At 41.1% G+C, this 21,175-nt stretch overlaps 1 protein-coding gene across 4 annotated transcripts; it reads right to left on the reverse strand.

Moving 5' to 3' along the window:
• Positions 1-526: 526 nt before the first annotated feature.
• On the reverse strand, positions 527-18,414 carry INSIG2 (insulin induced gene 2). Of its 4 annotated transcripts, XM_006137624.2 has the most exons (7): positions 18,098-18,414; positions 13,720-13,868; positions 10,563-10,888; positions 7,390-7,514; positions 4,657-4,823; positions 4,083-4,182; positions 527-3,412 (listed from the first exon to the last, which is right to left on the reverse strand). In XM_006137624.2, exons 3-7 carry the CDS (start codon positions 10,804-10,806, stop codon positions 3,371-3,373), a joined length of 678 nt encoding a protein of 225 aa, XP_006137686.1. In that variant the 5' UTR covers positions 10,807-10,888; positions 13,720-13,868; positions 18,098-18,414; the 3' UTR covers positions 527-3,370. The 4 variants fall into 4 exon arrangements, with proteins under 4 accessions (XP_006137686.1, XP_006137685.1, XP_075789355.1 ...); XM_006137623.3 differs by lacking the exon at positions 13,720-13,868 and having other exon boundaries at positions 18,098-18,413; XM_075933240.1 differs by lacking the exons at positions 13,720-13,868; positions 18,098-18,414 and adding an exon at positions 11,256-11,343.
• Positions 18,415-21,175: the final 2,761 nt, after the last annotated feature.

A 21,175-nucleotide genomic window follows, 5' to 3' on the forward strand; every position in this document is an offset into this window, starting at 1 on the left:
GCTAAGGGCATAGCTTTGATGCTACTCAACATTTTAGCCTTGATGATCTCATTAACTAACAATGCATTACTTAACTAGCATTGCCACCTCAGTGTTAACCCCACCCAGTTCAGATGACCGGTAAATACATTATACAACACAGGCCCTGTAGGGGATTCCTGGGACACTCCACAAATAACCTCTTTTCTATGTATCAATGATCATTTACTCCTAAATTTCTATTTTCTGTTTTACCCAATTTTATCTTAAACTGCTGATTTTGTAAATCGTGTCCCATCCAACCCTGGTATTACCCTACCTGCTTTCAAATTAAAAAATATGAGCATTTTAAAGGCTGTCCAATACCCAAGTTTTCTTATAATCACTGTTGATATAAAGTATGCTCCTTATTTAGTAATCCTGATCTTAATCTATTAATTTTAAACAGGGACACTGCAAAGCCATCACGCCAGCTCTCCAGCTAAAATTAGCACATGAAATACCTGTAGAGATGATTCGGTATAATTATGAAAATAAACCTGTCAAACAAGATTGTACCTATATTTAATACATATTTTGCTTTTAACAGCAGAAGTAAACAGCATAGACCTTACAATTCATAGTTAGTGAAGAGTTTATAGTGCTTATAAAGTTGTATCTAAAATATACCTTCTTCATTCTATACTGAACATCTTGAAGACAGTCTAATATTATAATTACACATTATACAATAGCAGCATGTTCACACTACTATAGTTAAGGCTGTGTCAGCATTCTCATTATTAACCTCTTTTTTCAGGTTCTGAGTATTACAGCCATAAAATTATAATGCAGTTTGAAAATTTGGCATATAAGGTTTTCACCTGGCAGCAATTTATTTTAGTCAAATAAGAATTAAGAAAAACAACATCTATAAAATAAAGGAGACCACCCAAGTGCATTTTGCACAATCAGCTGAAAGTTTCAAAAACGCAATTTGGAAAGAAGCTAGCTGACAGTATATTCCAATCATTTTTAAATGAATGATTTTAAAATGTGCAAAGTGGGTGCTATCAACGAACAATTACCACACTTCCCAAGGATTTTTACTATACATTTGTATATGCATGTTCTGTTCTCTAAAGGTATGTAAACCAATATATAAAAGAACTTATTACCAAGCAAATAACAAGAAATTACTTATCTTCAGTTTTATACACACAGTGGTCACCATTAAAGCCCTGGAATCTGAGGTACCACATTATTTCTCTATAGCTACTGTAAAAATTATGATCAGTATCTCAGCTTTTATGCCAATCATTTACTTTTTATGAAGACAACCATGTTGAAGATCTGATTGGGCAGTCCTTGCTTATATCATCATCCAACTAAAGCCACTTGCATGAGTAAGGAATGCAGATCAGGCCAAATGAAACATACTTTTAAAAAAATATATCAACAAGTCCCTTGTGAAATTGAAGATGGAATTACAACTTCATTTATCTAGCATTAGTTATTATGACCCTGTGCAGAAGAAATATCCCTGAACAGGAATACACTTAATCATGTGCTTATCATTAGCTTAATGGAAAGGACGTTCTTAACTGTTTTCCTGAATTGTGGCCAAATCGTGAAAATGTGCATGGGGCACTAAAATGTCATGGTGCTATAGACCACTGAAACTGTGGAGTTGCTGAACTGACATCTCCAAATATCAGTTTTTTATTTAAAAATGTTAAAAGCTTTGTTCATGCAAAAGTTTTTCCTTCTGGTAACCCTTCGTTTTGTTACATAGAGGCATTTAACTGCACATGTTATAGACTTCAGACATAAAAACACAAGACTCAAAAAAACCCCTGCCTATATCAGGTTTCATGTACTATACATACATAGACATTATTATTTATTAAAACAAGTATTTGTTCTTTGGACCAACTTCAACCTCTTTATGGGACTGTAACGTGTTTTAAAAAACTTTCAAGGAAGATTAAAATATTAATCATTCAAATTAAACAAAAGAGCTTGTTTAAACAACATCAAGAAAGTGATGGAAGTGAAAAAGAGGAAGTTTCAGGGCAAATTCACTGATGGTATGGTCAGGCAAAACTCAACTTAAATCAATCAGGGGAGAAAGAGGGAGATGCCTATTTGCAGCAAAGGTGTCTTTACCCTATAATCTCAAGGGAGAAATGCAAAGCCGAGTAAAAAGGGGGGTGGGGAGGATTGGGTGTTAGCCCCAAACTATGGGCCAGATTCCAACACACATACTGACAGGAGAAGTGGTTAGTGCAATAAAGTAGGTCTTGGAAGATCTGGGATCAAGTCCCTGCTTTGCCACAGATTTCCCGTGTGACCTTGGGCAAGACATTTAGCCTCTGTGCCTAAGTTCCGCAACTATAAAATGCGACTTATGGTGCTTTCCTATCTCCCAGAGGGGGGAGTAGGAATGAACACCTTAAAGAGTTTGAGGCACTCAGATATCATACGAATGGGGCCATACGGGTACCTAAAACAGTACAACCCTACACCCCCACTAGTCCCACGGACTTCAACCAGACTAATGCAGAGAAAGGTTTTACTCAACATGACTAGTAGTGTCAGAATGTAGGCCTAGGAGATAGCTGTCTTCATGAATCAGTAGCAAGGTGAGAAGACACATTCTGAAATTAGTCTTCAATTTCCTTTTTCATTTTTCTGAAGATTTTTCAGCATCAGGAAAGTTTCCATTTCCAAGCTCACTAGAGATTTCCTAATAATGTATCATTTTGAGACAGATACAAGGGGAAAGAAAGATGGTGTGGGGGGGGGGGGGGGGCAGTCCAGATAGTCCTATATAAGTTTTTCCCACATTTGACAATTGTTTTTTAAAAAGCGATTTAGCACATTTTGGGGCTTAACTTGGTTTCCTTATTGATATCACAGGTCACCTGTAACTCATGTTGGTACGTAAGACAATAAATATAACTAGCTACTAGCATGGGTTACAATATCTTCAGTCTTAATTCTGAATGCTCTGGCTTTTCCTAAAATATCAAAAACTTCAATTCCTCAAATTGCCAGAGAAACTGAAGCAGAATTTTCAGCTACACTACAGTAACTCCAAGGTCAGTTTGGCACTGTAATATTGTGGAAAAAGATGGTAAACCTATTTTAGATTGGCAAAAAAACTGAATCTTGTCTATGAACGAATATTGTCAAATCTATTGCATACAAATGTTACTTCACAGTAATAGGACACCAAGGTTTCTAACTAACTTACAGAAGCAGCAATCACAGATTGCAGTAAAGTGTACCATTCAAAGGGGGAAAAACTGCATTTTGGCAATTTTACAGTCAAAATGTTCCTTATAGCACGTTCTTCCAACAGTTGTCTGTCATATTTTCCTGTATAAAAGATGCATTTTGCTTTTCCTTAGTCCTGGTGAGATTTTTCTGCAATGACTTTGCATTCATACTGCAAAACAACCAAAGAAAGCGAAAATTATTTGAGAACAAGGATTTATAGACTTAAGTTCTGACTGAGTTAGGTAGCCGTGAAAAAGAGGGATTTACATCGTTACTGACACAATAGCTCTGTCCGCATTTTCTCCCCAATCAATGAAGGCCCCAACACTCTGATGCTTTTTAAGGTATCCTAACCAACTAGAGTTCTGTAGTAAGCATTTTGTGCACAATTGACGCACAAAATGGTAGCATTCTGGGCCTCCTGGCAGAGCAAGAAAGAACCTAACTATATTAGCTATTGACTCAGAGCTTGTCCTGCTTTTTTCCCCTCAAACATGGTTTCTTATATAGGCCTTGACCTGCAGGGGCTTGGGGTTTGTGCATATACAGAATGAAGTGAAAGCAATGAAATGGGAAACTCTTTAGGATATGTAGGGCACTCAGCAGCACACAGAACTGCTGGGGGCAGGAACATGCTGACCAGATTGAAAAGCATTGCTTCTGGACTCCCAGCTTAGTCCACATTTGCAATTTGAAAACCTGGTTGGTGTTAGGAAAAAGTGGCTTGCACAACAACATTTAAAATGCCAAATAATTTCTTAAACCAGACAATACAAGCTCAGTACAAAAAAAAAAAAAAAATCTCACACACCACACACACACCAAAACCACTAACTTACCATTGCCAGCTGCCTACCAATGTTCCCCACAGTAATGCCACCAGCAAAAAATATACATGGTAACCAGGAACGAACATAAAGGAAATCTGGAGACGTATATCTAGAAAAGAATACAGGTTTGGGTATTGTCCGTTTACTGCCATCACCAAATTATCCCAGCACAGTCTTATCTTCAAAAAAACCTTACACTTTTAAAATTAAACACACAGAGAAAGACACTGAGAAATCTGGATATGGAACTAGATTAACCTACTGATACACAAACTTAAAGAAAGTTTGATTTGTTACTGCTAATATCAAATTTACTACCCATCCATTCATTTATTCTAATATCCTTTCTCCGTTTGATCCAGTCTGTTTTGCTGTAGGTTTTGTATCAGTTTTACAACACCAAACCAAAATCTCAGTCTTAAACACATATAATACTCACAAGAATAGTCCAATTAAAGTAAAGTTATACATATATTTAAGTGTTAGCAAGTTCAGGGTTCAAGTGAATTCAGATCTTTCTTTAATATTTTTGTTCAACATTAGCACCACTTAACTATAAGAAAAATGCTTTAAAAAGACTTACTGGTAAACCCCATTGTAGACCAGAAACTGTGATACCAAGGTGGCCAGAAAAGCAATTCCTATTCCAAGCCCAAAGCCACTTCGTGATCTATCAAAGGTCCACCATAGTCCAATTGAAAGTGCAGCTAGTGTAAGAGATAGCTGTATGTTGTTGGCAAAATCCACCTTCTAAAGTCATTTGTTAAGGATTAGTTTTAAAGTGCCAACTTCGAGAAGATCAGTTCTCTTTACGTTGTTAACTAAAATTTGACCTGAGAAATAACATACTCCAACATAACAAACAAACATCATCTTCTAGCTCTTGCATAAACACAGCTCTCGCCATTTAATACAACTAAATGATAGAGGGATACTACAATAATAATTTAAAAGGATTATTTTCCCTCTGTCAAGAAGAGTATTGACTTAAAATATTATTTTGTTTAGGCTATTTGTAAACACACAATGTTGTCTCAGTACAAAGTGAGACAGCTATTAAGAATACCAGTCTGTCAGATTTAGTGTAAAAATATTAGATGAAGTAGTATCAAAAGAACATTCCAGCCTCGTCAATTACTCTTTTAATAATCTGTGGTTTAAGCCTTAAATCCAGTATTCAATTGCCAATGTGCCCTACATATTATGCTGAAGTCTACTGAAATAAGGTCATCTGGAAAAAACAAAAGCTATTTAATATCAATCACTCATACATGCTTTTAATTAGCATAGTATTTTGATCCAATTAAACATTTATTCAGAAACTTGTTTGCTTTTCAAAAAACAACTATAGCAATGCAAAATGTGAATACACAGCATCAACAAAATACTCATGTGAGTCAAAGTGGAAGATCAGTTACATCAACTTTAAATACAATAAATTAATAATGTGCACTTTTGCAGCACTTTATCCTCTTCAAAGTGTTTCAAAAATATTAACTAATTCATCTTCACAATAAGAAAGTACCATTAAAGAGATAATGTTAACATTCATAAGGATAACTTCAATTTAGGGGATGACAAATTTATAGATAAAACCACAGAAATCCACTGGCCTGGGGGAAGATCTAGTGGAATAGTCTAACAGGAAACAGGGTAAACTGGATGGTAGCAGAGAGAGAATGGCAAACACAAGAACACCATGACCAAAGTCAGCTCAAATCTGGGAAAGTCTAAGGGCTTGTCTTCACTACATGGAAGATTGCCACTGCTGAGATCGATCTTCTGGCGTTCAATTTAGTGAGTCTACTTAAGACTTGCTAAATCAAACTCAGAGGGTGACCCAACTGGCATCCAGTAGTCCTCCTTTTGTGAGGAGAAAGGGAAGCTGCCAAGCTTGGCTTAAGGTAAGCCAACTCCAGCTCATGTAGCTGGAGTTGAGTACCTTAAGTCGAGCTGCCGTGTCTAGTGTAGATCTAGTCTAAGACCCTAATTCTGCTATTAGAATATGATATGAACTGAAGCTCCTGCTTTTCAGGAAGCCACCTAGAACAAAATAGTGTTCTATTTATATCATCTATAGACGATACTGACCATGCTGAATGGCTGATTGTGAACTGCAGAGGTGTTTGCTGAGAGTAATCAGACTGGTGGGAAGTTTGCCACTCACATTTCCAAGAAACTTGTTTGAATTTCTGCCCTTTATCTAAATGTGCCCACTGTCAGGGGATGCTCAGGAGTTGAAGGCAAATATATATGGAGAGATACCATCTCATAGAACTGGAAGGGACCTTGAGAGCTCATCCAGTCCAGTCCTCTGCCCTCACCACAGGACCAAGTACCATCCCTGACGGATTTGCCCCAGATCCCTAAATGGCCCCCTCAAGGATTGAACTCAAAACCCTGGGTGTAGCAGGCCAATGCTCAAACCACTGAGCTCTCCCTCCCAATATGAGACCATACTGATTCTTCTTTGACTATAGGAATACCAAATCCTGCAAGGGGGAGATTAACCAGACCCTAGATTTGATGTCTCCAACATTAATGGGCACACAGGTAAGACTGCAGGAAAGACCAACATGCATCCAAAGTTCAGGCCACTGGAATGGGAATACAGCCCATTTTCCATGGCTTTCTTTGTATCTCATTTCATCCATTGTCCCTCTTCTGGTTCTCCTTCAGCTGGAAAGGAGACACCCTACACCACATGGCCAGAGAGTTTGCATCACACCACCAGCAATTCTCTGCAGGTAACAGTCTGGTACCTGTTGCTACAGATGAAAGAATGAGCCTTCTATGATGTTGAATTCTCCTTTTCAATACCCATATTTGAATCTGGGTTTGGTAGACAATTGTTTTAACTTAGAGGGAGACTGTGACACAAAACACAACTGCTCACACGGTTGCCAGTGAAACATCACAGCCCATTTTAAAGCTATGTTTTTGTCTAATGTCACAGCTTCTTCCTCTAGGGCTGGTGCTAGTCTAGTGTAAAGGTGTACATGAATTTTTGAGAATTTAGCAGGAAAACGATGTACTGCCCATCATACCACATTGACTCACTCACTTCTCTCCTTTCTTTATATTCTAAGGCAAGTCACTTAGCTTATTTGTATTTCAGTCCCGTCTGTAAAATACGGATAACAACACTTATTCACTTTCATACGCTTTGAGATCCAGATAACAAATGCCAAGTATTTTTTCCTACCAATTTTTCCCATGCTTAGCAAAGTGCACACTCTTCATTGATGATGATGCACACGTGACATTTGCTCTCCTAATTTGTTCCTGCAAACTTCATTACCACACAGAAGGATACAGCGCTAGCATGATTTATACCCACAAAGACTGCTACACAACGCATTACACTGGACCATTCTCTCTTAAATTTATGTGGCTCTCCCAGATGTCTGTCCATGCAGGGATACAATAACCCAATCACAGCTGTGGAAACATGAAAGAAAAATTAACAATTAAAAGCATCTGCAATATTTAGCTGCACAAGAGACAGTCTAGACCCAGACGGTTTTGAAATAATAAAAATTATATTTTTTTAAACTGTTAATATCTGAAAATAAAAACAAAAAAATAAGGCATAAGTTATTATTAAAAATTTGGCTTAAAATTCAATGAAAACAGCTATGTGTTTGTAATTTAAAATTTCCCCTATAGCATCTTCAGCTAGCGCTGCGCTTGTGCATAATACCAGGAAGAGGTAAAAATAAATTAAAAGTGGCATTTTCTAAACCTTGTCAAAATTTTCTTTTAAACACTCACTATACTCTAGTTCCATGTGTAAAGACAATTGCCACCCCAGCTGAGACACATCAGTGAAAATGCTGTTTAGTGTTACATTGTTTTAATACGTAAGAAGCAGGGTTCAGGAGTTGCTTTGATTTTTAACACCTTATGGTCTGGAGGTATGTTGGATGCATCTCACAGGAGATGTTTTCTATCTGCCAGACAGGAACTGGGTTAAAAAAATAAGGGTTTAAAAAATAAACGAAAAATCACCATTGAAGCAGCATCAGCAATTGCCACATGACCAACATTCTAGCTGAGGGTGTGGAGCCCAATCGATAGCAAACCATGACAGATGAAAAAATGCCTGCAAATAGCACGGATGGATGGCAATGAAAGATCTCTCTTCATTTGTGTCTTTAGGAGTAAATTATGTCTACTGCCTGTCAAAGAATTACAAATATTGTGGTTTTGCATATCTGTTCACTCGGGATGATGGAATGGGAGAGGACATACCCCAAAGACATATTCATGACAATTATGTTTTGTATGTATGGGTAGCAGAACACCATGTAAATTATCCAAGCAGTTGAGTAGGTTGCAAACTTTGTTCCCTCAGGTAGCATTTGAGTACCAGACAACAGTTAGAGAGGAAGAATTGTGAAATTTCTTACAGAGAGCCACTGTAGCATTTATGGCCAGAGGAAACTGACTAAGTAGCAAGAACACGCAATCTTGTAGTCAATTTCAACATAGAAGCTCAGCTTTTCACCTCAAGACTGTGACAAAGCTTGAAGCTTAGAATTTCCTAGTAAACAGTTTGTACATATGTAATGTTCTTAATTGCATGCTAGGAGGCTGCCACTGGTACAAGTGGGACATTGTCATTTCAACCCCCAGAACAAATCCTTTACATAGAAACAACCCTAGTAGACTGTGCACTGAAAACAGTGTAGGAGTATGTTGTGTAACTGTATGAGAATAATAGGCATATTGCTGATCCTCTAAATCTTTTCAGAGTCTCTTTCTCCTCTCCTCTTGGAGGCCTCATGGACACAATATGTCCATCTTACTAACAGAATTATACAGAACTACCTCCGTGTATTCTCTTTTAAAAAACAAACACGTCATTCTTACCGTAAAAAAATACTTAATAGATATGTTTTGGTAGCAAGCCCTGCTACAAATAAGAAAGAAAAAATCCTACGAGATGGTCAAATCAAACTGCTCATCAGTAAATCAAACCCCTCATGAGTTCTATGTCAAGACAACCAATTTAATCATAAAAAATATATGCAGTAAATACAAGGTACCATAGGAGCAAGGTTAGAGAATAAGAGCTATGTTAGACAGGCAACTTATATTCAACAAGTAAGTAACTGTGACCAAAATATTCCAAGTTCAAACAGAATAAAACTGACATACTGAGACAGCTACTTGGACATTTTCCTCTCAAATCAGGCTTCTGTATATCTGTAGTGAAATGATTTGACATCATACCAAAATAAAGTAATTAGATAAAAGACTAGGCTTAAACATTACCTTTAGCAAAATTCTGATGCCAGAGTTGCCCAACAGACCAAAGGTAAGTTTACTAATTTGCATTACACTTGAACCTCTTTTATCTGGCAACCTTGGGAAATTGGATTTTTCTGCACCATGAGTGTTTGCCATAATGAAAGGCACTGGGGGTGGGGCTGTGGGGTCTGGAAGAGGGAGGGTGCAGGAGCATGTTGGGAATGGCGGGTGGGATTTCAGAGGGATTCTAGACCAGCAATCCACTGCACCACTGTTCCCCAATCCAGGAAGTGACGGGGAGAGGTAGCATGCAGAGTTGATTCCTCGTCTTCTGCCAGGGTCCAAATCACGGAAACGCAAATTACGGACGATCAAGAATACTATTCTCCAAATAAGCAAATCAAGTTCAAGGAAAATGTTGTCTTTAAAATAAAACATCCACTTTTAATAGAATTCCCCCACCCAGCTGCTCAGAATAATCCACTGGTAACATGTAATATGACCCATAGGAGAGGTCTTACACTGTGCTCTGAAGCCCAAACTCTGTCAGACTTTTAAGGGGATCAGATTTCAGAGGACATTTATTGCTAACACTGTCCCACCCACAAGAGGAAAGGAGCGCCTTGTGCCTATGTCTCCTGACGTTATTGAGGGACAACTGGGTTCCAGACCACGTGGAGCTTTACAGAGCTAAACCTGCACTGTGACCTGCACTCAGAAGCAAACAGAGAGCTGGGGGAAAAAATGGCATATTCTCATTACATCTTACACCAGAAAAGGCAAAGCTACTCCATGCCGCAAAATCTGAGATTTCCAGATTCTTTTCCAGAGTTGCCCACAAAGGGCATGTCTGTAATCCAGCCTCAAGGTTACAATCATATGAATTTATATGGCTTGCCAAACTCTGGTTTCCTAATCCCGAAGGCAGAACATAATCTTCTGACTCAGGAATCAGCACAGCAGGCCTCAAACTAGATAGTAGCTAGTTCTGCCTCGGTGCAGGGGATTGGACTAGACCTACCGAGGTCCTTTCCAGTCCTATATTGCTACAATTCTATGATTCACACTACAATATCTGGTCTTTCAGGAGTAGGGAAGGAGGAAAGAGATAGATAGGAAAGGTAGCAGAATTTGATCCAAAATCTTCCACATTTTTCTATTAATGAAGGATTTTTAATTTCCCACTCCCCACCCTGCTTCACAAAACAGACAGATGGCACCTTCTGACATTACCTGAAGCTGTACCACAGCAAGGCGGTACCCACCAAGCCGAAGAGAAGATGCTTGTGATCACATCAGGCGGAAAGAGAGTGACATTCCTCTGAATCTGTAGCAAGTTTAATACTAACGCAAGAAACACACCAATAAAAAATAGCACGATTCCACGAATCACCAAGTTCATGCCATGACTGGTTACAGATGAAATGTATGGACCACACTTTTTTGGTATAGTTGATGCTGAATTGCTTTCTGCCATGATGTGTTAGGCGAGATCCACCAGTGTGATTGGAGAAGATTCACTTGCAGTCAGTATTTTAATTTAGGACGTATCCCAAATCCTGTGAAAATAACAGACAAGGCTGAAAAAATGCATTTTAAAAGAAAGTGTACGTTAATCTGTAAAAAAATAAATAAATAGTCAAACTTTCTGAATTTGCAGAAAATATAATTTACCTTATGAAAAAGCCAAACTCTGAAGAACTATGGGTAGTAATTCCATGCTTTAATAATAAGAATATAGCAGTAGGAATATATATTATCGACCAGCTGATCAGGACAGTGATAATGACTATGAAATGCTAAGGGAAATTAGAGAGGCTATCCAAAAAATCCCTCAATAACAAAGGGGGATTTCAACTATCCCCATACTGACTGGTACCCGTCACCTCAGGACTAGACAGATACAGAGATAAAATTTCTTGATACCTTAAATGACTGCTTCTTGGAGCAGCTAGTTCGGGAACACACAAGTGGAGAGGCAATTCTTGATTTTGTCCTAACTGGATCATAGGATCTGGTCCAAGAAGTAAATATAATTGAACTGCTTGGAAACAGTGACCATAATGTAATAAAAGTTAACATCCCTATGGTGGGAAAAACACCTCAGAAACCCAACACTGTGGCATTTAATTTCAGAAAGGGGGACTACACAAAAATGAGGTTAGATAAACAGAAATTAAAAGGTACAGTGACAAAGATGAAACCCCTGCAAGCTGCATGGAAACTTTTCAAAGACACCATAATAGAGGCCCAAATTAAATGTATACCCCAAATTAAAAAACACAGTAAGGGAACCAAAAAAGTGCAACTGTGACTTAACCACCTAGTAAAAGAAGCAGTGAGAGATAAAAAGGCATTGTTTAAAAAGTGGAAGTTAAATCCTAATGAGGAAAATAGAAAGGAGCATAAACCCAGTCAAATAAGTGTAAAAATATAATTTAAAAAGCCAAAACAGAGTTTGAAGAACAGCTAGCCAAACACTCAAAAATAGCAAAATGTTATGTAAGTACCTCAAAAGCAGGAAGCCTTTGAGGCCCCTGGATGATTGAGATGCTAAAGGAGCACTCAAAAGACAATATAAAGCCATTGCAGAGAAACTAAATGAATTCTTTGCTTCAGTCTTCATAGCTGAGGATGTTCGGGAGCTTCCCAAACCTGAGCCATTCTTTTCAGGTGACAAATGTGAGGAATTGTCCCAGATTGAGGTGTCACTAGAGGAGGTTTCGCAACAAATTGATAAACTTAACAATAAACAAGTTGCTGGGACCAGATGGCATTCACCCAAAAGTTTTGAAAGAACTCAAACATGAAATTGCAGAACTATTAACTGTGCTTTGTAGCCTATCCTTTAAATCAGCTTCTGTACCTAATAGCTAGAAGGTAGTTAAAGTGATGTCAATATTTAAAAAGGGCTCTAGAGGTGATCCTAACAATTACAGACTGGTAAGTCTAACATCAGTACCAGGCAAATTATTTGAAACTATAGTGAAGAATAAAACTGTCAGACACATAGATGAACATAATCTGTTGGGGAAAAGTCAATATGGTTTCTGTAAAGGGAAAGCATGCCTTATTAATCTGCTAGCATCCTTTAAGGGGGGGGTCAAACAAACATGTGAACAAGGGGGATCCAGTGGATATAGTGCACTTAGATTTCCAGAAAGCCTTTGACAAGATCCCTCATCAAAGGGGCTTACATAAAGTAAGCTGTCATGGGATAAGAGGGAAGGTCTTTTCATGGACTGATAACTGGTTAAAAGACAGGAAACAACGAGTAGGAATAAATGATCAGTTTTCAGAATGGAGAGAGGTAACAAGTGGTGTACCCCAAGGATCTGTCCTGGGACCAATACTATTCAATTTATTTATAAATGATCTGGAGAAAGGGGTAAGCAGTGAGGTGGCAAAATTTGCAGATGATACTAAAGTGCTTAAGATAGTTAAGAACAAAGCAGAGTGTGAAGAGCTTCAAAAAGTTCTCACCAAACTAAGTGGGCAACAAAATGGCAAATTAAATTTAATGCTGATAAATGTAAAATAATTCACATTGGAAAAAATAATCCCAACTATACACACAATAGGATGGGGACTAATTTACCTCTAACTACTCAAGAGAGATCTTGGAGTCATTGTGGATAGTTCTCTGAAAACATCTATTCAATGAGCAGCGGCAGTCAAAAAAGCAAACAGAATGTTACGAATCATTTAAAAAGGGACAGACAATAAGACACAGAATATCTTACTGGCATTGGAAAAGGCTCAGAAAAGGGCAACAAAAATGATTAGGGATTTGAAACGGGTCCCATATGAAGACAGATTAAAAAAACTAGGACTTTTCAGTTTAGAAAAAAAGGAGACTAAGGGGGGAGTGAACATGATAGAGGTAGGGATGTTAAATTTCGTTTAATCAACTAGTCACTGGATTTTGCATATTTTCCATCAACTAGTCGATTAGTTGATACGCAGGGGAGCTGCAGTGGGGTTAGCTTTCGACCCCGGGAGCTAACCCCACTGTGTCTCTGCCTTTTAAATGTATTAAGAGCCTACTGGCTCTTAATACATTTAAATGGCTGATGCACAGCAGGGGGACCCTGCATGACCTGGGACAGCTGATTCCATGCTGGGTCCCCGTTCACCCTGTGCACCAGCCTCTTAAATGTATTATGAGCCAGAGGCTGAAGCGCAGCAGGGGGGACCCGGTGCGAGCCAGGCCAGCTGATTCCCGGCTCACGCCAGGTCCCCCCCGCAGCCCACATCAGAGTTATCACAGACTCTATTCATGGAGGTTAGGTAAATCAATGGCTATTAGCCAGGATGGGTAGGAATGGCGTCCCTCGCTTCTGTTTGCCAGTGGTGGAAGAGGATGACAGGAGAGGGATCACATGTTTACCTTTTCTGTTCATTCCCTCTGAGGCATCCGCAATTGGCCACTGTTGGGAAGACAGGATACTGGACTAGATGGACCTTTGGTCTGACTCAGTATGGGCCTTCTTATATCCTTAACTTGCTCTATCTGCAACAGAGCTTTTGCAGGTCTGTCTGCAATAATGCATTAAACAAATAAACATGCTGAAAAAAATAAAGTTATGGCAACAGATTTACATTCTTGGGAAGTGGGGGAGGGGGAAAACAAACACAAGAAAAAGTGGGATGGCATGGGTTAGGGTGATGTGAGACCATATGGAGCAAGAATAGAGTCTGTGATGACTCTCATGTAGAAGACAACAATCAAGTGGTGCCAGGGTGTAGGTGTCTCAAAAGAGAATAAGACATCTAGTTTCAAGGCAGCTGTGGAGTTACTCACTTCTTTGATCTTCTAAAGAAGCCAGTAAATAAGTCACAATGTGCAAAAGGAAAATGAAATTTGAGAAAAATTTCGTAGGGTAGAGTCAGCAACCTTTATAATAACTAAGAAGAGAAGTGAATATTTGAAAGCTAGAAGGGCACATAACCACATTACACAGAAATTCTCACGAAGCAACAGAGATGTCATTAAACTTGTAACAGCATGTTATGAAAAATGATTCTCGGCTTCAAAACAAAAAGAGCAAAAAGGGAGAGAAATTCCACCTTCCCATCAGGCTCAGAGGACTGCATACATTCCTAGCTCTGTACAAACTCTAAATATGAATGGCAGAATTCTTTCCCAACCATATTTTAAAAACTTTCAATCAAAACTATTGTTTTACATGGAGTCAGCATCATACTCATGTAGGACATGGACAGCGTAGCCACTTTGGCACTCTAAAGAAAACAAACACTGTTTTTAAATTTGAAACTGCCAACTGGTGGCAGCTTTTGATATCTGGCACATGGCCACACGGAAAAAGAGAGAAGTAAAAGACTCCTTGTTTCCCCATTCCATTCCTTGATCAGTGGACACATAAGATGTGGTCTAATAGTGCACAGTCACAAAGGCAAGGTGGAGGAGCACAATGTCTGGCAGGGCAGAGAAGAAATTTTGGAGGAACTACAAGCAGCAGAGATATGAAATCTGAGGCTATCTATATTAATACAGGTCAAGCCACAACAAACAATTCCAGAAAGAATCTAATGCACACCATGCTGTTGTATACACTACAGCTACACAGAAATCCATACGTTTTGAGAGGGTTACCAGAGAGCCCATATAAAAAAGTATTGCCCTATCCATATAGTACTACTTCCTTGTGGATTTCTTGTGAGGATCAATTTACTCATGTGGACATTCAGAACTTATGGCTATGCTCATGAGTAATTAAGTGAGTAGGCCCAGGTTGTGAGCTTGCAATGCTACCATTAGTGTGGATACAGAGGGTCTATTTTTCTGTCCTCCTGCCTCTTGCATAGACATTTATGCCAGTGATAAAATTACAGCCCTACCAGAGCTGATTCAGCTCTGGTATGAAGATACAGATGATAAATCTCCATTATATCTGTAGTTATCTAGAATGGAGCAGCAATATGATTTAAAATGGCTCAAAGCTTAAATGACTGAGAGACTTCCTTTAAAAATATGAATGTGGCAGTTTCTCTCTGCTGCCACTGCAGTGTCGTGTCACTCTTGCCCCTAAAGAGGAGGAAAGAGGAGAGGAGAGCAAGGTTAATGAGCACACAAAATAAGAGACAGCGAAAGCAGCAGGTATCAGAGGGGTAGCCGTGTTAGTCTGAATCTGCATCTGACATGCATCTGACGAAGTGGGTCTTTGCCCACGAAAGCTTATGCTCCTACACTTCAGTTAGTCTATAAGGTGCCACAGGACTCCTCGTCGTGAAAGCAGCAGGTAAGCTGTATCAGATCTGATGAGGGAGATAAGCCATGGACTTCATCACAACCACAGAAATGGCAAATCAGAATATGTCATGGCTTAAATAAGCAAAATAAAAAGCATGATATTGAAGATGAGTGTGTGTCTGTGAGGAGGGGTGGGAGGGACAGCGTGAGCCACTATGTGGATAAGCCACAGGACATCTGGCTTCAACTCTTGGCTCTGCCATTAGCAGGTGAGGTGATTTTGGGCAAGTCACTTCATCTCCCTGAACCTTGATTTCCTTTTCTGTAAAATAGGGCTAGCTAATGATACTGATCTCTTTTGGAAAGTGTTTTGAGACAAAGACTGCACAAAAAATGTTTGGTATTAGTATGATTAGAGAAAACATACTGGCAGTGGTATGGTTGGAGCTTCATGATGCTAATGTACACAATACTAAAAGAATTCAGCAGACAATGATTTATGAAACAATTGGCAATATTTATCAAGCAATCACTGGCCTTGCCCATGCTAGTAAATTACTTGTTTTACAGCAACAGTGGAGTTGCACTGGTACAAACTCTGCTGTGGACAAACATTTGTACCACAGAGTCACCTTGACCACTCAGAATAAGGAATGGAATTCACTAGCCCAGGGGCACCCATGCAGGGTATGAAGATGTTTATAGCAACCAGTGCTTTGTTTTCAATTAGTGACATGGTATCATTTTTTGTGTCAGTTAAGAGTACCACAGTGGACTCCTGGCTCTGCCATTGATTTGCTGAGAGATTTTAAGGGTAATCAACATACCTCTGCTCCTCAGTTTTCCCACCTACAAATAAGGGACAACTAACCAATATGTATAAAACAGAGAGATCCTCCTGTAGACAATGCTGCTTTTGTAATATATTATTAATGTGCCACGGGTACTAATAGTGAAGATTACAATTTCTGAGGAAAGTTGCAGCCAACTCCTTAATGCGGGAAGCATGTGTGCATATATACATACACATTAATTAAAATCAGTTGTATTTTATCCCTTACTTCCCTCCCTGCATGACCAATGCCATCACAATTTACAATTTGACCGTACACTGCTGTGCCGTCATCTCTTGAAAATATATTCAAAGATGGAACAACACAGGAGAGCTACAGAGCTGGTAGCTCTTCGCATGACTGATTCAGCTCCAATTTATCCTTTCCGTGGGACACCGCTTCAACCCAAACTTTTCAGTGAGGGCAGGCTGTGCCACATGACGGCTTTAGGATTCATACTCAATAATCATCATCTGCGATTTTTTTCCTGTCACTGCAACATCTCTAATAGGAAAAGCACCCTGCAACTGCTCCAAAGTTTACCACCTTAACCACCACAGATTTCACTGTCCTGCCCTTACTGGCCTGGCAAGTCTAAGTTGTTTGGAAGGCGACTCTGTGAATCATTATGGATTAATTTGAAAGCTCTCTTTTTTGTAAGTCACTCATGTTCAGTACAGGCAACAGCCTGCTAACATGGCTCTGGCACACATTCAGAGATAAGGGAGCAGCTAGATGCTGAGGTATAAGCGTGGGAAGTATGGGTGCGGGGGATGTTGCAGCACCCAGCTTCCCCATGCCTGGGGGCTGGCTCCACTGTCTGCTCCTCCAGCCCTAGGTCCTGGCCTCCAGGAGATATCACCATACTCACGTGCTTTGCTGGCCCTCTGGGATCCTGCTGCCATGGGCTCCGCAAGCCCCCAGGGTCCCACCAGCCCCCGCAAGCCCAGGGTCCCGCAGTCAGCCCAGGGTTCTGCAGCTGCCCTCAGCTGTGGCCCCAGCCTGGGGCAGTGAGGTTGCCAGCTCTCCAGAACAGAATGGACCAGATGCCATTTGCAGCAATGCAGTCCAGTCTCTCCACTCCAGGAGAGTTGGCAACTCCATCTCAACAGGTCTAAAAGGCGGAGGGGAGAGGGCAGCTCAGCACCCCCACCCCGAAAGTAGCTGTGTGCCACTGTGCCAAGGTGAATTCAGGCCTTCACGAGCCTGCCAAACATCTGCTCCCAGTGGTGGCTTTTCCCAGAGAGACGCCTGCTGCCCGAGGACCACCCAACTCATTGCACGTTTGCCACCCGTCCGCTCTCCAGGCCGCAAGGCTGGAGCTCGGAGCAGTCTGAAGCGGGGCATCACGGAAGCCGCTTTCTGCCCTCGGACAGAATTCCTGCTGCAGCCCACGAAGGGCTGGTGGGCCCCGGGGGGCAGCGTCTGACCCTTCCCCAGGCCCGCATGTGGACGTGGCACCCGCTGCCACACGGGACAGAGCCGACTCCTGCCGGGGGGAGTTCGCTCCATGGGATCCCAAAGCTGGGGGGTGCCCCACTGAACGCGGCGCTGGAAGGCACCCCCTCCCGGGCAGGGGGCTTAGCAGCGAGACATGACCAGCCTGGGAGGGGGCGGCTCTGTCCCATCCCCCTGCTGCCCACCGGCACGGCCCCCATCCCGCTCCCCAGCTCTGCCCTTGCCACTCCCCCTGCCCGGCCCCGCCACGGCCCCGGACTCACTCTGCCTCCGCCATCTTCGCCCGCCCCTGCCAGTCTCCGCCTTGCGCAGCCTCCCCGGCGCTCAGCTGGGCTGCGGCGAGCAGCTGACTCGGGGCACCAGCGATTCCGCGGGGCCCGCTCGGCTGCCGCTGAGCTCGGGGCAGCGGGGCTTCCGCGGGGGGGGGGCGTGCAAAGCGTGGCCCCCAGCTGCGCTTCCCCTGGGGTAACGGAGCAGTGTCCGTGGGGGTTGGTCCAAGGGCGGCTGGTGGGGCCAGGGCAGAAGGAGAGAGCGAGGCTCCTGGTAAAAATGCAAAAAGAAAGTGGAGCCTGCAATGTACAGAGAGGTCGGACTTGTCCCCCCGCCCCCCCCCCCTCAAGCAGCGGCTGAAAGAAAGAGGCGACGAGGAAAGCGATGCTGAGACAAATGCAAAAAGAAAGAGACGTTCAAAGAATAAAATAAACAGTGCTAAGGGGGAGCGGGAAGCAAGCCAAAAAAGAGGGGAGAACAGTGGGGAAACGCGGGGAAGAAAATCCGGCAGTAATATGAGACGGGGAAGAATTATTCATCATCATGTCAAATCTTTTTAAAAGTCTGGAAAAAAAAAACGAGTGAGGAAGAATGGAAATAAGAAATAATTTGTATCCATGTAAATAAAAAACAGCTGATCCTGACCCTTCAAGCTGCTCTGCAAGCGCTTATCTTTACTCCAATTAATTTATTTTAAACCCACCCTCAGTGACTTCAGTGCAACTGGATTTAAAAGCATGCAGTGTTTTATGCTTGAAAAAGGAACTTCAGTTGCAATCTCTGAATTCTTTTTTCTCCGTTGTATTGCTTTTAATAAAATGCTTCTTTACTTGTCACTTTCATCTGCATTTTTTAAATTGTGAATTTGTTTGTACATTGACTTCAGTGGGATTATTCCAGATAGGGTTGCCAGGTGCCCAGTTTTGAACTGTACAGTCCAGTATTTGAGTTTTCTGTTCCAGAAACATATTGAGAAATTATATATATGAGAAAATATAAATGTCCAGTATTTTCTAAATAAGATATAATGTAGATTGTGATGTAATGTCAAGTGTATCTGATATATTTGTTGAAACCATCTGGCAACCCTAATTCCAGAGTAACAATAAGGATGTGGTATTGGCACGCTCACTACTGGTCTATCCAGCTATGTAGACACTCTTCTCAAACCCTTCGTAACCAATACCCCCAGCTATCTCCGAGACACTACTGACTTCCTAAGGAAATTACAAAACATCGATAACCTCCCCAATAATACCATCCTTGCCACCATGGATGTAGAAGCTCTATATACCAACATCCCACATGAAGACGGATTACAAGCAATTAGAAACACTATCCCAGAGGACACTACTGCCAACCTGATAGCAGACCTATGTAACTTTGTTCTCACCCACAATTATTTCCGGTTTGAGAACAACTTATACCTCCAGATCAGCGGCACAGCCATGGGTACACGCATGGCCCCACAGTATGCTAACATCTTTATGGCTGACCTAGAACAACGTTTCCTCAACTCCCGTCCCCTTTCACCCCTCCTCTACCTACGGTACATCGATGACATCTTTATGATCTGGACACATGGCCAAGAAACACTGGAGATATTCCACAGAGATTTCAACAACCTACACCCCACCATCAACCTCAGCCTGGACCATTCTACACGAGAGATCCACTTCCTGGACACCACCGTACAAATCAACAATGGAAAATTAGACACCACTCTCTACAGAAAACCCACTGACTCATACAGTTACCTACATGCATCCAGCTCCCATCCAGAACACACCACACGATCCATCGTCTATAGCCAAGCCCTTCGATACAACCGCATCTGCTCTAACCCCACTGACAGAGACCAGAAGCTTCAGGATCTCTACCAAGCATTTATAAATCTCAACTACCCACCCAGAGAAACAAAAAAGCAAATTGAAAGAGCCAGACGAATACCTAGAAACCATCTACTTCAAGACAGACCCAAGAAAACCAACAATAGAACACCACTTGTCATCACCTACAACCCCCAACTTAAACCTGTCCAACACATTATCAAGAAACTACAGCCTATATTGGAACAGGATACCATACTCAAAGAGGCTCTGGGAGACAGACCCATAGTCTCCTATAGACAACCACCTAACCTCAAGATGATTCTTACCAACCACCACAGGACATACCACACTAATACCAACCCTGGTACCTTCCCTTGCAACAAACCCCGTTGCCAGCTTTGTCCACATATTCATTCTGCTGATACCATTATTGGACCTAACCAAGTGAGTTATAAGATCAAGAACACATATTCCTGCGCATCCAGAAATATAACCTACGCTATCATGTGCCGAAAGTGTCCGTCTGCTATGTACATTGGACAAACATCTCAGACACTTCGCCAAAGGATTAATGCCCACAAAACAGATATTAGACAAGATCACAAAGAGAAAACAGTTTCTTGCCACTTTAACCAGAAAGGACACTCTCTAAATGACTTAGCCACCTGCATTCTGCTACAAAGACCTTTTACATCTGCACTTGAAAGGGAATCCTCTGAACTGTCATTCATGTTAAAATTCGACACTTACGGACAAGGACTTAACAAGTCTTTGAACTTTCTCACCCATTATCAAGACAGTTTCCCCAATTATCACCTGTAATACCATTAACTCACAAACATCCCACTCTCCCTACCTTTAATATCAGCAATTCACAGACACTTACCTTCCTTCCTCCCCCTTCCCACCCCCCCGCATCCTCCTTCTGTTCTGCAATGTGATTTGTCCTTTTCATATTTGTTCATTTTTTAAATTGTATCCTTTGGTATATATGGTTGTGACTACTTTCTTCCACTATTTGATCTGAGGAAGTGGGTCTGGCCCACGAAAGCTCATCATCTAATAAACCATCTTGTTAGTCTTTAAAGTGCTACATTGTCCTGCATTTTGCTTCAATAAGGATGTGGGAAAGCATTTGCAGGATTGGGACCTATGAAATGGAAAAAAAATGGGGACTGGGAATAAATACTGAAAAAATGAAAACAAGAATCCATACAAAATGGATACAATGGAATAATA

Source organism: Pelodiscus sinensis, chromosome 7 (assembly GCF_049634645.1).
Source record: "Pelodiscus sinensis isolate JC-2024 chromosome 7, ASM4963464v1, whole genome shotgun sequence".
Lineage (NCBI taxonomy): Eukaryota > Metazoa > Chordata > Testudines > Trionychidae > Pelodiscus > Pelodiscus sinensis.

Excerpts from the sequence above, each read along its gene's own strand:
- INSIG2 (XM_006137624.2), bottom strand. The coding sequence starts at position 10,806 with ATGGCAGAAAGCAATTCAGCATCAACTATACCAAAAAAGTGTGGTCCA. Across the intron at positions 7,515-10,562 it reads TTGCTGTGGTACAGCTTCAG|CTGTGATTGGGTTATTGTAT; the intron begins GTAATGTCAGAA and ends ATGTTTCCACAG. Across the intron at positions 3,413-4,082 it reads TTGGTAGGCAGCTGGCAATG|TATGAATGCAAAGTCATTGC; the intron begins GTAAGTTAGTGG and ends GTTGTTTTGCAG.